The 12,637-nt window shown below is 48.4% G+C and overlaps 1 protein-coding gene across 1 annotated transcript; it reads left to right on the forward strand.

Moving 5' to 3' along the window:
- Nucleotides 1-5,574: 5,574 nt before the first annotated feature.
- PTHLH (parathyroid hormone like hormone) lies at nucleotides 5,575-12,388 on the forward strand (the record flags this gene model as incomplete). Its single annotated transcript, XM_084256005.1, has 2 exons — nucleotides 5,575-5,992; nucleotides 11,965-12,388. Exons 1-2 carry the CDS (start codon nucleotides 5,892-5,894, stop codon nucleotides 12,386-12,388), a joined length of 525 nt encoding a protein of 174 aa, XP_084112131.1. The 5' UTR covers nucleotides 5,575-5,891.
- Nucleotides 12,389-12,637: the final 249 nt, after the last annotated feature.

Consider the following 12,637-nt stretch of genomic DNA (forward strand, 5'->3'; position numbering starts at 1 on the left):
TACCGGAGCCACCAGCGAGGTTGATGCTGCACCCTGGAGAAATGCCCCGCGTTCCTCAGTCTACACCCCTCGCCGGCAAACGGGCAACTGCAAGCAGAAGTAACTCTAGTAGACACAGCGCGGGCTTCAGGAATTAACCACCGTCCTCCTGCCCTCACGTCAGTCCTGGAAGGTGCCACCGGATTCTGAGAATCAGGGCCAGTTGGCAGAACTGGGCTCTTGCATTTTCTCTGCTCGCCCGTGCCGCCCCGGATCGTGTTCAGTGAAATGAAACAGACAGGCCTCCGGCTCCCGCAGCGACAAGCTGGAACCGCGAGGGCTGGGGAGGTGGAGTGGGGGGTCAGGAGGAGAGCGACACCGGGGCTCCGGGAGGAAGGGCTCCTTACCGCACACACCCTCGCGGGGACCAGACCTGAGTCCAGACTGGGTGGGGAGGAGGGAGGTATATCTGGGCACCCCCACTGAGGATGTGCCCTCACCGTCTGCCAGGGGCTTATGTCACCCCTGAGTCATAGACTGAGCAGGAAGCAGGAGGGAGTAGAGGACCCCCTCCCCCAGAGGAATTTTACTCATGCCCCCATCCTGTCCTCAAGTGTCACACTGTTTCCGAAGGTCCTTTCCCTTGCAGCCAGAAGCAGGGTCTTCCCAGGAGGAGGGGGTACCAGGCTGGTGAGTCTGACTGCAGGGGTGCAGAGCCATGCTCTCAACCTGGCAGGATGGAGTGAAGCCTCCAATCTTACCTCTCCAGGCAGAAGACATTCTGCATGGCAATCAGTCCAGATTTGGGGGAGGAAAGCCCAAGGAAAAGCCAGGGGAAGTAGTTAGACTCACCATTGGGGCCCCAGGCCCTTGAACTTTCCACCAAACCTCTGATCCCCAGGAGGCCAGCAGGGTCCTCCTCTGGAATTGTATCCACAATGGGTGACCCAGGTCTGTAGAGAGAGAGATGGGAGGCTGAGCAAGATTATCTGGGCATCCACCTGCCTCTTGCCAGACCCAGGACTGCTGCCCCAGGAGGCACACACCTCCCCTTTCCTGTGCCCTACACAACAAGACCAAGAGGCCCCAGGAAATACACAGATTTCCCGGCCTCATTTCTCACAAGAATGCCAGTAAGGAAAGGCAGGGCTGAGGACCACCAGTTGAAAGCAAAACAATCATAATGCCTGACTAAGTGTGGGTGTCTGGATGTCCTTCTGCTTCAGAAGATAGGTACCACACACCGTGTGCTGCCTTTGGAGGTGGCAGCTTTGCAGGGGCAGAGACTGGTGCCCAAGGCAAACTGCTTCCCAAGTCCCAATGACACACAGGTCTGGCCTTCCAGACTCTTCACACAGTCTCCTACAAGTCAAGGGCTACCTACTCAAGGAAGAAATGATTCGGCCCAGACAAGAGCACTAGGCAAACACCAGCGTAAGAGATCAGGACAACAGTGGTGCACATCCTTTTATCCCAGCCACCATGTCTCCCCCTCCACCCCCCACAAAAACACAACCCTGATGAGAAGACATGCTTTGAAAGTCACAGCTTTGGGGAGGACAAGTACTTCACCTTGGAGAACTGGCTCCTAGAGATCCTCATTTCCTAAACACCAGCTCAGCTCACATTGACTTGGATCTCTCTGGAGAAATCTGTCTCACTGGTGGGCTTTCTGAACCTGTTTAGAGAAAGCTCCACATTACCTAGGAAGCAGGGAAGGGTAAGCATGGGGTGAGACCTACATTTCCAAGGAAGGGATGTCATCAGCAAGTCTAAGCATTTCCCTGAGGCTGTTCCTGCAGATGTCAGCAGCCAGCCCTGTCCCTGTAGAAGACAGCTCCTGTTTGAGTCTTATCCTCTTCTCACTACAAAGAGATTTGCTAATGAGACACACCTTTCCTACCTCTGCTTGTGATTACATCCTTTTTTTCATTTTTTGATACCTTGAGATCAGCTGACAACAGCCTCCTCAAAAATCTCTGTTACTTGAGTCAATTATGCAAATTTCTCCATGTAAACAGTGGAGAGAAGGGACGAGTTTAGTGGTTTGGTTTCATAGGATTTGCGAGAGATTGCTTAGAGCTATAGATTGGCAAATGTTAAATCAGGATACTTATTGGTAATAAGATAAGGGAATTCCTGAGCCCAGGTGCAATGTCTAAAGAGTTATAGGTACTTTTTTGGTTTGTATATTTGTCTATTGTTTGGGTTGAGGAGGAAACAGGGGGAGAAAGAGGAAGTTAACCATGAGTGCTGGTTATTTTTTTCTAAATTGCCTGAGGAGATATCCCTGGGGATGCACATCAAGTGGTTATTTCAACATGAATTTATGAATAAAAGTGCACTGAAAATTTCAGAAATCTCTTTTATCAAGTGGGATAGAATGCTGACACTGGCCGGGGAGGGCAGATGAAGTCTGGGCTGGCTCATGGGCCAGGCATGTGTGTAGGTGGAGACCTCACAGTGTTAACTGTCTTCATATGGAAAAACTTCAGGTTCAAGACAAGCCTTCCAATTCTCCTGTTTTGTAAGGTGCATTCACTTGATATCGAGGTCTAAGCAAAATGTCAGTCCCTATTGGCACTTGCTCAAGTCCTAAACCCAAGGAGGAGGGAGGGCTCTGAGTGTGGAGTCATCTCATTTGGAGTCACGTGTCCACTACATCATCATGGAGATGATTCAGTTAGATTGGGAACTAGATTACCATGTCAGAAAATATCCTTTTCAGAAAGGTAAAAAGTCAGGGCCTGGGTATATATTGAGGAGGATTTCTGCTAGAAGTAACAAACAGGGTAAGCAGCTTAGGAAAGAGGTATCTGCTTGCTAATAATTACCTTGGGGGAACAGAAAAAAGACGAAAAAAAAAGACGAAAACTCCTGACGAAAGTTTTCAGTTCATTTAAGGCTTATTTTCACTTTTTTGAAGAACACACAAAAAGATGATTTCTGGAATAGACTACTAAAAAGATCTCCCTCTTTGGCGAGAAGAACAGAGAAGACTGAACTAAGGAAAAGGTGAAGTCATAAATTATGAGGAAACGATGGTATTCCGACTATATAAAGGCTATTTATTTTTCCTTTCTCTATATTTTCTCTTTTTGTAGAGGAGAGGAAATTCTAAAAATAGTTGATAGATGTTTTGCCATTAACACCAGGAAAGTGTGTGGGGAAAGAAAAAAGATGGGGGAGGGGAGGGGAAAGGACTCAATTTTATTTAATTAGTAGAAAGAGCAACATAAATCAAAGCTATCTATTGATTCCAGTCTTTGTAATGGTCTGTGGATGTAATGAATTTATTTAGGCATGAGTGACTTAGTATTTTCAATCTGATTTTGGTTTTAATCTTCTTTTGGAGGAGGGTTGGCATTTTAAAGTCTGGGTAGTTTGAAATTTGGCGAAGTGACTTTGTTGTTGTTGTTGCTACTATTGTTATTGAAGCAAATTTTATCATTTTACCTTAAAACAACTTGCAAGTATTAAATGGCTCGTTTGTGATCTCCTCTTTTACAGATTTCCCCCTCCAGATCTAACGAATACATTAAGGTCCCTGTGTCATTTTGGAAAGAATTTATTATAAATCAGAGAGTTAGAGGTTCAAAGGTTGACATTTCTGAATGTTGATAGTTTGTCTTTTCATGCCATGCAAACAGGTCTAACTTTTAAGGGAAGTTGTGGAAATTCCCTGATTTTTTTTTTTTTTTTTGTAGTGGTTGGAAGCCAAGTTTTTCAAAGCATGGAGTTGAAAGGAATCAGATGAGGGAGAGAGCCGCTTCTGAAAAGGAGTAACCCCAAACCCAAGCGCGCGGCGCCCTGCTAGTCAGCTAGCTGCAGTTGAGGAGGGGGAGAGGGAGGCGAGCCGAGCGCGGGTCGGGAAGGGGGCGCTGTTTCCCTCACCCGGGGTCCAATCTGTGGAGCATCAGCCAGAAAGCCAGGCGTGATACAGGTCAGGCTCCCCGCATCATCTCCAATCTCTACACCCCACTAGCCTTCGAGGGAGAAATGAAACCCACCAGGGGGATTGTCTAGAAGACAAACATCCCTTGATGAGCCGCCCGCGTTCACTGCAGAAAAGACAGCGCGCCGGCTGGGCGGGCGTGCACATCCGCTGCAGCCCTTTCCCAGCTGATACTGCCCAGTAATTCACAGCAGTCTCGCGTCCCCGCCCAACAGCTTTGGGAAGAATCCCCTGCTTTTCCCTTCGCTTCTCCGAAGCAGAACCGCATGCACTGGTGGCTCCGCTGCCTCTGCGGGCTGAGGCGACACGGCTAGTCCTTCTAGAATATGTAACAGGGCCCGGGGCGGGAGGGGCGCGGAGTAGGCTCTCCGGGAAAGGGTGACTTCCACCCCTGCGGGTCCCTTTGCGCCATCCAAACCGGGGTCTCGGTGGTGCGTTTGGGTTTTCTTGGACCCGCTCCAGAGGTCCTCAGCTGTTCCGAGACAGCAAGAAACGCCACCTCGATCCGGAGTCTGAAAGCGTTTTCACTCTTCTCAGTGAAGCAGCTCCCCCTCCCTAGACGACGCGCCCCGCTCGGCTAGTCCCGGGCCGGGGCCGGGGAGGAGGGTTCCCCTCTCGCGGTTCCCTTCTCGCTCTCCGAGTTTCCAGGCAGGCGGAGGCTGCCGGCGCCCTCGCTCCGGGGCCGGGTTTCTCGGCCTCCTCCTCCGCCAGTCCGCCCCCGGCGGCCACGGCGCCCGCGCGTCCAGCGAGGAGTCGGAGGCGGCGGCTGCCGGGGTCGCCCTCAAGCCCTCGGGAGCCCCGGGGGCCCAGGCTCCGCGCCCGCGCGAGGGCAGGGTCTGACCGGACGGGATCGAGAGCGGCGGGTCTCACGCCCCCGGCCCGGGATGGAGCGGCTGGGCCAGCAGCGCTCCGGGGTGGGGCTCGGCAGGGCTGGGAGCCGACGGGCGGCGGGGAGCGCCGGCACTTGCCGCGCATTTCCAGCTCGGGGCTCCCCGGGGCCCGCTCCGGCCGCCGGTCGCCGCCCCCGCCCCCCGCGCTCCCGCGCCCTAGCTCGCCCGGCGCGCGTTCCTAGGGCGCCACCTCTTTGCGACTAGCTCACTTCTCCGGCAGGTTTGCCCCGAGCGTGTGAACATTCCTCCGCTCGGCTTTGCACTCGCCTCCAACCTGCGCCGCCCGGCCAGCATGCCGCCCCGCCAGTGACACGGCCGCGCCGCGCCGCGCCGCGCTGCGCTCCCGCCGCCCCCCGGCGCCGCCGTGAGCCCGCCCTCGCGGCCACCTGGCCCTGCCGATCGACGACACGCGCACTTGAAACTTGTTCTCAGGGTGTGTGGAATCAACTTTCCGGAAGCAACCAGCCCACCAGAGGAGGTAGACGGGCGGCTCTGCGTATATATGTGGGTCTCGCTGCAAGTGGCTCAGGAACCGGGCGGCCCAGTGCGCCCAGAAGCTGACTTTGGAGGGGAAACTTTCTTCTCTCTTGGGGAAGGGGTTAGCCCTGCTCCACGCACCCAGGAGAGCTGCGGCCACAGTCATTAGACATTGCTATGGGAGACGTGTAAACTCGCGACGCATCCTTGATGCACGTAGAAAACCATTTCATTTGGGTTATTACTTCAGGGGAAGTGTCTCCGATTTTTTCTTTCCTTTTTGGTCCTTTTTTGCCTGTGTGGTTTGGAAAAGGCACAGTTGGAGTAGCTGGTTCCTAAATAAGTAAGTGCTGAGAGGCTCCAGAGAAAGTGTTTTGTTTTGGGTTTTTTTTTTTTTGTTTTTTTGTTTTGTTTGTTTTTGGTGTTTTTTTTTTTTTCTTTGCAACTTGGGAGATGCCCTGGATGCTGAAACGGCTATTTGAGAGCACACTAACGGGGGAGCGGGGCCGTGCGGGGAGGAGATGTGGCCTCCGGACTGACACTTCGGCCCCTTTGCTCTCTGTTGCAGGTCTCGAGAGCCAGCGGAGACGATGCTGCGGAGGCTGGTTCACCAGTGGAGCGTCGCAGTGTTCCTGTTGAGCTACTCGGTGCCCTCCTGCGGGCGCTCGGTGGAGGAACTCGGCCGCCGGCTGTAAGTGCCCCGGCCTCCCCAGGGCGCCGGGTGAGGGTTGGGAAGGTCGGGGCGAGAGGACCGCGGGCGGTGCGCCGCCAAGGGCTCTCAGCAGTCACGGATGCTCCCTCTGGTGCGAGCCAGCGGGAGATCCCGCTACCTGCGGCGGGAAGAGGGGGACGAGGTTGGGTCCTCAAACCCGGCGGCAGGAGAGCGGGCTGAACCTCCAGGGCAGAGAGGCAAGAGACACATTTCACGCGAGTTTCCCTAAGAGGGAGCGTTTTACAGAAGCGCCTAGGCAAAGATCCTCTGCCTGCACGGATAGAAAAAGGTTACTTTCAGGACCCAGGAAGGCTTTAGAAACCCGGCGGAGTCCGAGAGGCTCGGAAAGCTAGAGGAAGCCTTGGGGTGCATGGGGACAGAAGTCCGTGCGCGCTGGTATACATATTGAAAGTGGGTGGCAGTTGCTGTGTGAAAAGCGAAAAACTTACATCTAATTTTATTATGAATGACATAATTTTAAGCATATAAAGTAGGACCACATTACATAATGAAGGCATATTATATAATAAAGTAGTAACAACTTTGCAAATGGCACCACGCCAAGGTTAGTATCAATACCTTTCGGGGACGCTAGAGAGCTCCATCCCAAAAAAGGACCAGTAGGTGTGGAAACTCTTTTTCCCTTGAAAGGACCGCTCACAGTTCTTAAATCTGGAGTTATATATTTGCATGGTAGACTGAAAACTTGTCTTTCGGCATTCTCTCTTGGTGATTCTTTTAAGGATAATTTTTTCTTTAAAATAATCATACCTCCAAGGCCACTAGACAAATGTCATGAGGGGTATTGCCTGAGAAGTTGGAAAGGTGGGAGAGTTTCACTATCTAAATTATCTGTTGGACACAGTTCATTCATGTGTGTAACACACCTCAAGGTGATCCTGAAGCTTCTCCCTGCTGGGGATGGGAAAAGCATAAAGTTTGAGAACTGAGAAGAGTTTGCCTCTGGAGAAGGAATTAAAGAGAACTTTTACACTGACAATAAAGTGCAATATCTGATATTTACAGTACTGTTCCTGATGCTTCCTTGTAAATTCCCAAGGGGATACAGAAAGGCAACTGTTTTATATGTGCCCTTGGTCTATTATTAATTAAAGCAGAAAATCCTTAAATGAAATTACTTTAGACATGTCTGAACCTTGGCAGCAAAATGAAAATCTATTATGAATCTCCTAAGGCAAATTGTGTAGAACATTGTACTGAAGATAAAGCAGCATTGTACTCTTCAAATCAACATTTTGCTGATGTATTTCTGAAGAAATACTCATTTTTTGCTCATTTTGAGATTTATATTAAATTCAATTATTTAAGATCCATATGTAAATATAGATGAGGATTGAATTCTTAAAAGCACACGTACGTACTGTATTTATTTGGCCGAGAAATACTATATTGGAATGGAGCCAATTTTTTTTCTTTAAAGTTGCTTAAGAAATACCTGTTTTCTCTTTTGAGAAACAGTAAATGGACCATGATTAAATCCACAGTGAAGGCATAAAAATAGTGCTAAGTTGTCCTGAAGGCTATTTTTAACTCTCTTTGTTGCACCTTGCAAAGTGAACATCAGAAACCATTTAGTAGCCAGAGACTCTGTTATAGTTTTGTTTGTGGGTGAAATATAATATTGTAGTTAAACACTCACACTCAGCAGACGGTTATAAAACTACCACAAAACATTCTTATAGCTAATGGCTAATAGATCATCACATTACAACCCTGGTTTTTCACAGAGGCTGAAATCATCAGTAGATGAAGATGTTTCATCAAATTCTTGCAGCCAAATGGAGTTAAAAAAAAAAAGTCAAGTCATTATTTCTGCTTTTCTGCCAAGGCACAGTACATTTTGTGTGCTAGACAAAACATCAGTCTACTATTACGCTAAACCCACTGAGTTTCTTGAAAGAAATTTTAACATATAATCAAACCATACTCCTCCCCAATTACTTTTCACACCAAGTATTAGGAGAAACTGCTTTAGAAGTTTTGCTAACTAGGGACTCATTTTTAAGGGGGCAGAAATTAGTACAGCAAGAATCATGCAAAGGGGGCAATAATCAGTTGTGCATCTTTTGGATCTGATAGTGTAGAAGCCTTCAACAAAGGTAGCTAGAGCATGAGCATGTTGAAGGTTGGAAGGTGATGCTATGGATGCTTCTGTGCAGATGAACATAGCTTTCAGCAGGTGGCTACCTTTGTGTATAAGTTAGAGAGGGAACCCGGCAGATTCAGAAACCTAAAACATCACTGGCTGATTTGCTGGGGAGCCAGACTGGGTCGGTTCCACTTAATGAAAAGCATAACTTTCAACTGAGTCATCTGGGCTGGAAGGGACTTCTGTGAGTCATCTTAACTCTAACACCCTAACCCCGGCTCCTCCATGTGCCACAGAACTTTTCTCCTCAAACCCAAGCTCCTTCTTGTGGAGCCTCACAGCAGCGCAAGCCTGCTGCTCCTGCCTGGGCTGGAGGAGGAATTTCCAGTCCTCTGCTTTTTCCCTGTGTTCCTTGAGAGCGCCTTAGAAATTTAATCTCCTCCTGAAAAAGTCCCCTGAGAGCCATTGTTCTTTAAAGCTAAAGAGCTATATCTTTTTGACAGCCTCTACTTTTGTCTGTTAAGTATTCCCCCTCCATTTCTGCAATTTTTTTTTTTTTACAATAATCGAAGGAGAGTATGAGTTAATGTTCTTGTTTTTCCATGCTGGAGCTTAGATATGTGATATATGCCATGTGAAAGGCTGTGCTAGCTAATGCTTAAAGACAAATAGAGTAATGGACTATCACTGGAGCCATATTTACAACTTAAATATTTCAGAATTGTCTGAATGAAAAGCCTCTTGAATTTGAATTGATTAGCCACCACCTATGTCTATCCAGTTTCCACTAGCCGCTCATTTATCCTTATGTCAGTTCCCATCTATTTTGAAAATGTATAGAACCTCCTATGGGCCTTATTCCTTGTTGATCATAAAGGTGCCATTATAATCCTGCCCTCTCAGGTAGCTGCCCAATCAGAAATTCATTCTTCTCCATATTTTAAATATAGATGTTTTTGAATGATGAAGCAAATCATCTAATAGCTTCAGATTTAACATTTAGAAAAATGCCGCTAACTAGGAAATGCCGCCTGCCAGGCCAAAAGCAAAGTTGGCACCTCCCAAGAGAGGTGCTATTTTAAAATGGACAAAGTTGGGTCATATTGGAGGCTTCTTCTAAAATAGGAGGATTACTGCATTCCCCAGGAGAATGGAGAGCCATCTGGGAAAGTTCAGGGTTTGAAGTAAGAGGGCGCTGTGACTCACTGACAGGCATATATGCCTGTCCCCGGAGGCATGGGCAATGGTGGCGTGATTACAACAGACTAAAAGTTTTGGCTTTGGGTTGTGAGAATAGGCTACAGTAATTATACATTTGGGGAGCAATACAGATGGGGAGGAGGTGTACCTGGGGTTGAGAAAGAAATAAAAGATCCCTGTACTTTAAATGACAGGCTAAGTATGTCTTAATGTGACATTTTGCTAAAAGATCTTATTTCACAGCAATGCTTATGAAATATCAAGCATATCAGTCCGATTCTTTTAAAAAATGTCATTAGAGAATATAAATATAATCTGCCAAATCCTCCCACTTGTAAATTATTAAGGTTTTCTAGATGTTATTGCCACAAAGTAAGTGATTTTTAATCCAGTCACATGTGGCACCTTCAAAATGAAGAGTGAATCCTTCATACCTCATTTCAACCAGGCTCCTGTTAAATTCCTTTCCATTAACTCATGTCTTTTTTTCAACTACATGGCTACAGGATTTAAAGTCAGTCCACATGCTAAAATATCCAAAGGAGGCCAGTATTCTGCCTATAAGGTCAAGAGAAGGAATGGCTGTCTTTTCATATCTGCTCCTTTAACTCATAATCTAACTAGACAATCTCTCCTCTCACCCTCCTCCCCTCCCCCACCCCATGATAATCCAAACTCTCGGAATCCCATGTCCTTATTTTAGTGATGAAAATGAACTTTTTGGAGGGGAAGGCAACAGCTTGATCCTCGAGGAAATTCATAGCTTGCTGTCCAAGGGTGAATTGTCAGGGATCCCACAGCAGGCTTTCATTCCCTACCCTTCCGGTAGTGTTTCCTGAACATGCACTTCATCCGGGCAGAGAATGTGAAAGAACAATCTTGGTTTTAGAATCAGGAGGCCTAGTTTCTGGAATTCTGACTGTACCTGCTCTCACTGAGCGAGGCATCTCCAAACTTCACTCTCCCATCCACACAATGAGAAGGCTATTTATGATTGTCAAGTTAATTCTGAGAAGTTAAAGAAGTGGTTCTCATAAGACAGTGGTGGATCCAGACACCACTGTGCAGGGGAATAAGAACATCCAGGGATGGACCCCCAAGAAATACCTTTGAAGAGTTTTGAAAATGAAAGGTTTTTTTCAGTGTAGAGCTTTCAGTGGCAGAAATCACTCAAGGGAGTTTTTGGGGAAGAGGATTACTTCTCTTTTTTTAAAAAGATTTATTTATTTATTTATACAAGAACCGGGGTACAGGCCAGATGCACGGGAGGGTGAGAGGCTTCACCAGAGACAGAGGGGGAGCAGAACAGGCAGACTGATGAAATACACTGCTGAGGGGAGCAGCGGGCGAGGCAGGAGAGGTCTGCCACGGCATGTGGAACCCTCACTGCTGGCTGGGATCAAACCTGTGCTGCAGAGGTGGCAGACAGCTTCATAGCTCGGCGCTCAACCGCCTGCACCACCAGGGGAGGCCCAAGAGGATTACTTTTCTAAGGAGCTCTCAAGGAACACAGCAATCAAGGGAACGAAGCAAAGAGCAACAGCAATGTTGAAGCAGCCAGATATACCTGTTCATATGTGCAAGCTTTCATTGTGGTTAAAACACACAGAGCATGAAAAAGGAATACATGAATGGGCATTTAAGCCAGAGTCAGAGAACCAGCTAAAAGAATGGACAGGATTATTTTTTTTCACCATATTTTTCATTAGAGGGTTGTTTAAATAGAAAAAAAAATCACTTCATATCTGTTCCTAGAGATATGTCACAGAGAAAGAGGAGAAAAGTGAATTTCTCAACTAAGGATAATACCCTTAGAAGTTCTAAACTAAAAAACCAACAAATAAAACCTTGAAGCACAGAAGAACCAGAGTGTTCTCACTTAAATGCACAATTTTACAGAGTCCACCGACTACTTTACATGAAGATGCACTCTGACAGTGAGCCTTTAGTTGTAAGTCCTGGAAGCCCAGAGTCTAATATGTTAAAATTTAGCTTGCAACTCCTGTGTTAAAATTTAGCCTGAAAGTGGTTTTCTAGACAGCTTTTCTTGCTCACCTCATTCTTGGTCTGTTTGCTTTTACTCTTAGAACGTGCTGGGCTCTGAGATTCAGTATTATATTATTTTCTTATCAGGGAGCTGTGCGTGTGTGTGTGTGTGTGTGTGTGCATGAGCCCATATACATGAGTGTGACTAAGGCAAGCACTCAGGTAAAACCAATCTCCTGGGCTAGGACATCTGGAATTATTTCCCCATCAGAACTCTGAAAAGGTGAAAAGCAGCTTAGTGCTTTCTGGACTATTTCTGAGAATAACTGATCATGTTTTAACTGAGATGGGAATATGGAAATAGCTGGATCCCTTACCTTCCCAGTAAACACAGGGGGCCCACGAGGTCTGGGGTGCCCTTTTTCCCACCTAGGTCACCTACCCAGCAAGAGGCCAACCCTGGCCTCCGAGCCTCCTCCTCACTGGTGCCCTTCCCTTCCCACTTTCACCGAATTGCCTTTCCAGCTTGTGGCCTGTGGCAGACCAACTAGAAAAAGAAAGGGCATGCCCCCCTCCCCGCCCCCGTCTTTGTGGTCTCTATCAACGACTACAATTTATTTATTCACTTCCTCTTCTGCTATTTTTTTCTCTAAAGCAAAAGGGCCGTGTCTGAACATCAGCTCCTCCATGACAAAGGCAAGTCCATCCAAGACCTGCGGCGACGATTCTTCCTTCACCACCTGATCGCAGAAATCCACACCGCGGAAATCAGAGCTACCTCGGAGGTCTCCCCCAACTCCAAGCCTGCTCCTAACACAAAGAACCATCCGGTGCGATTTGGGTCCGACGACGAGGGCAGATACCTAACTCAGGAAACCAACAAGGTGGAGACATACAAAGAGCAGCCCCTGAAGACACCCGGCAAGAAAAAGAAAGGCAAGCCCGGAAAACGCAAGGAGCAGGAGAAAAAGAAGCGGCGGACGCGGTCGGCCTGGCGAGGCGCAGTGGCCGGGAGCGGGCTGGACGCCGCCCGCCCCTCCGACTCGGCCGCCAACGCGCTGGAGCGCCTCTCACGGTAGGTGACCCGCCCCGGCTGCCGCACCGCCGCTCGGGCCTCCGGCCGCGCTTGGTCTTGGCTTGGACAAGCCGAGATCCCGAGATCTTTCCCTTTCTGTCTACCTCCATCGGTGACCCCACCAGTTAAAAGCTTACCCGAGCCAGGACAGCTCAGAATGGTCTCCTGAAAGCAGACCACATACGTTTTAGAAGCCACTTCTCTCCTCCACTCCACGGAACCCTCCCTTCTGCCTCGCTGCGCCCCAAACACT

Source organism: Talpa europaea (genome assembly GCF_964194135.1).
Source record: "Talpa europaea genome assembly, chromosome: 15".
Taxonomy (NCBI): domain Eukaryota; kingdom Metazoa; phylum Chordata; class Mammalia; order Eulipotyphla; family Talpidae; genus Talpa; species Talpa europaea.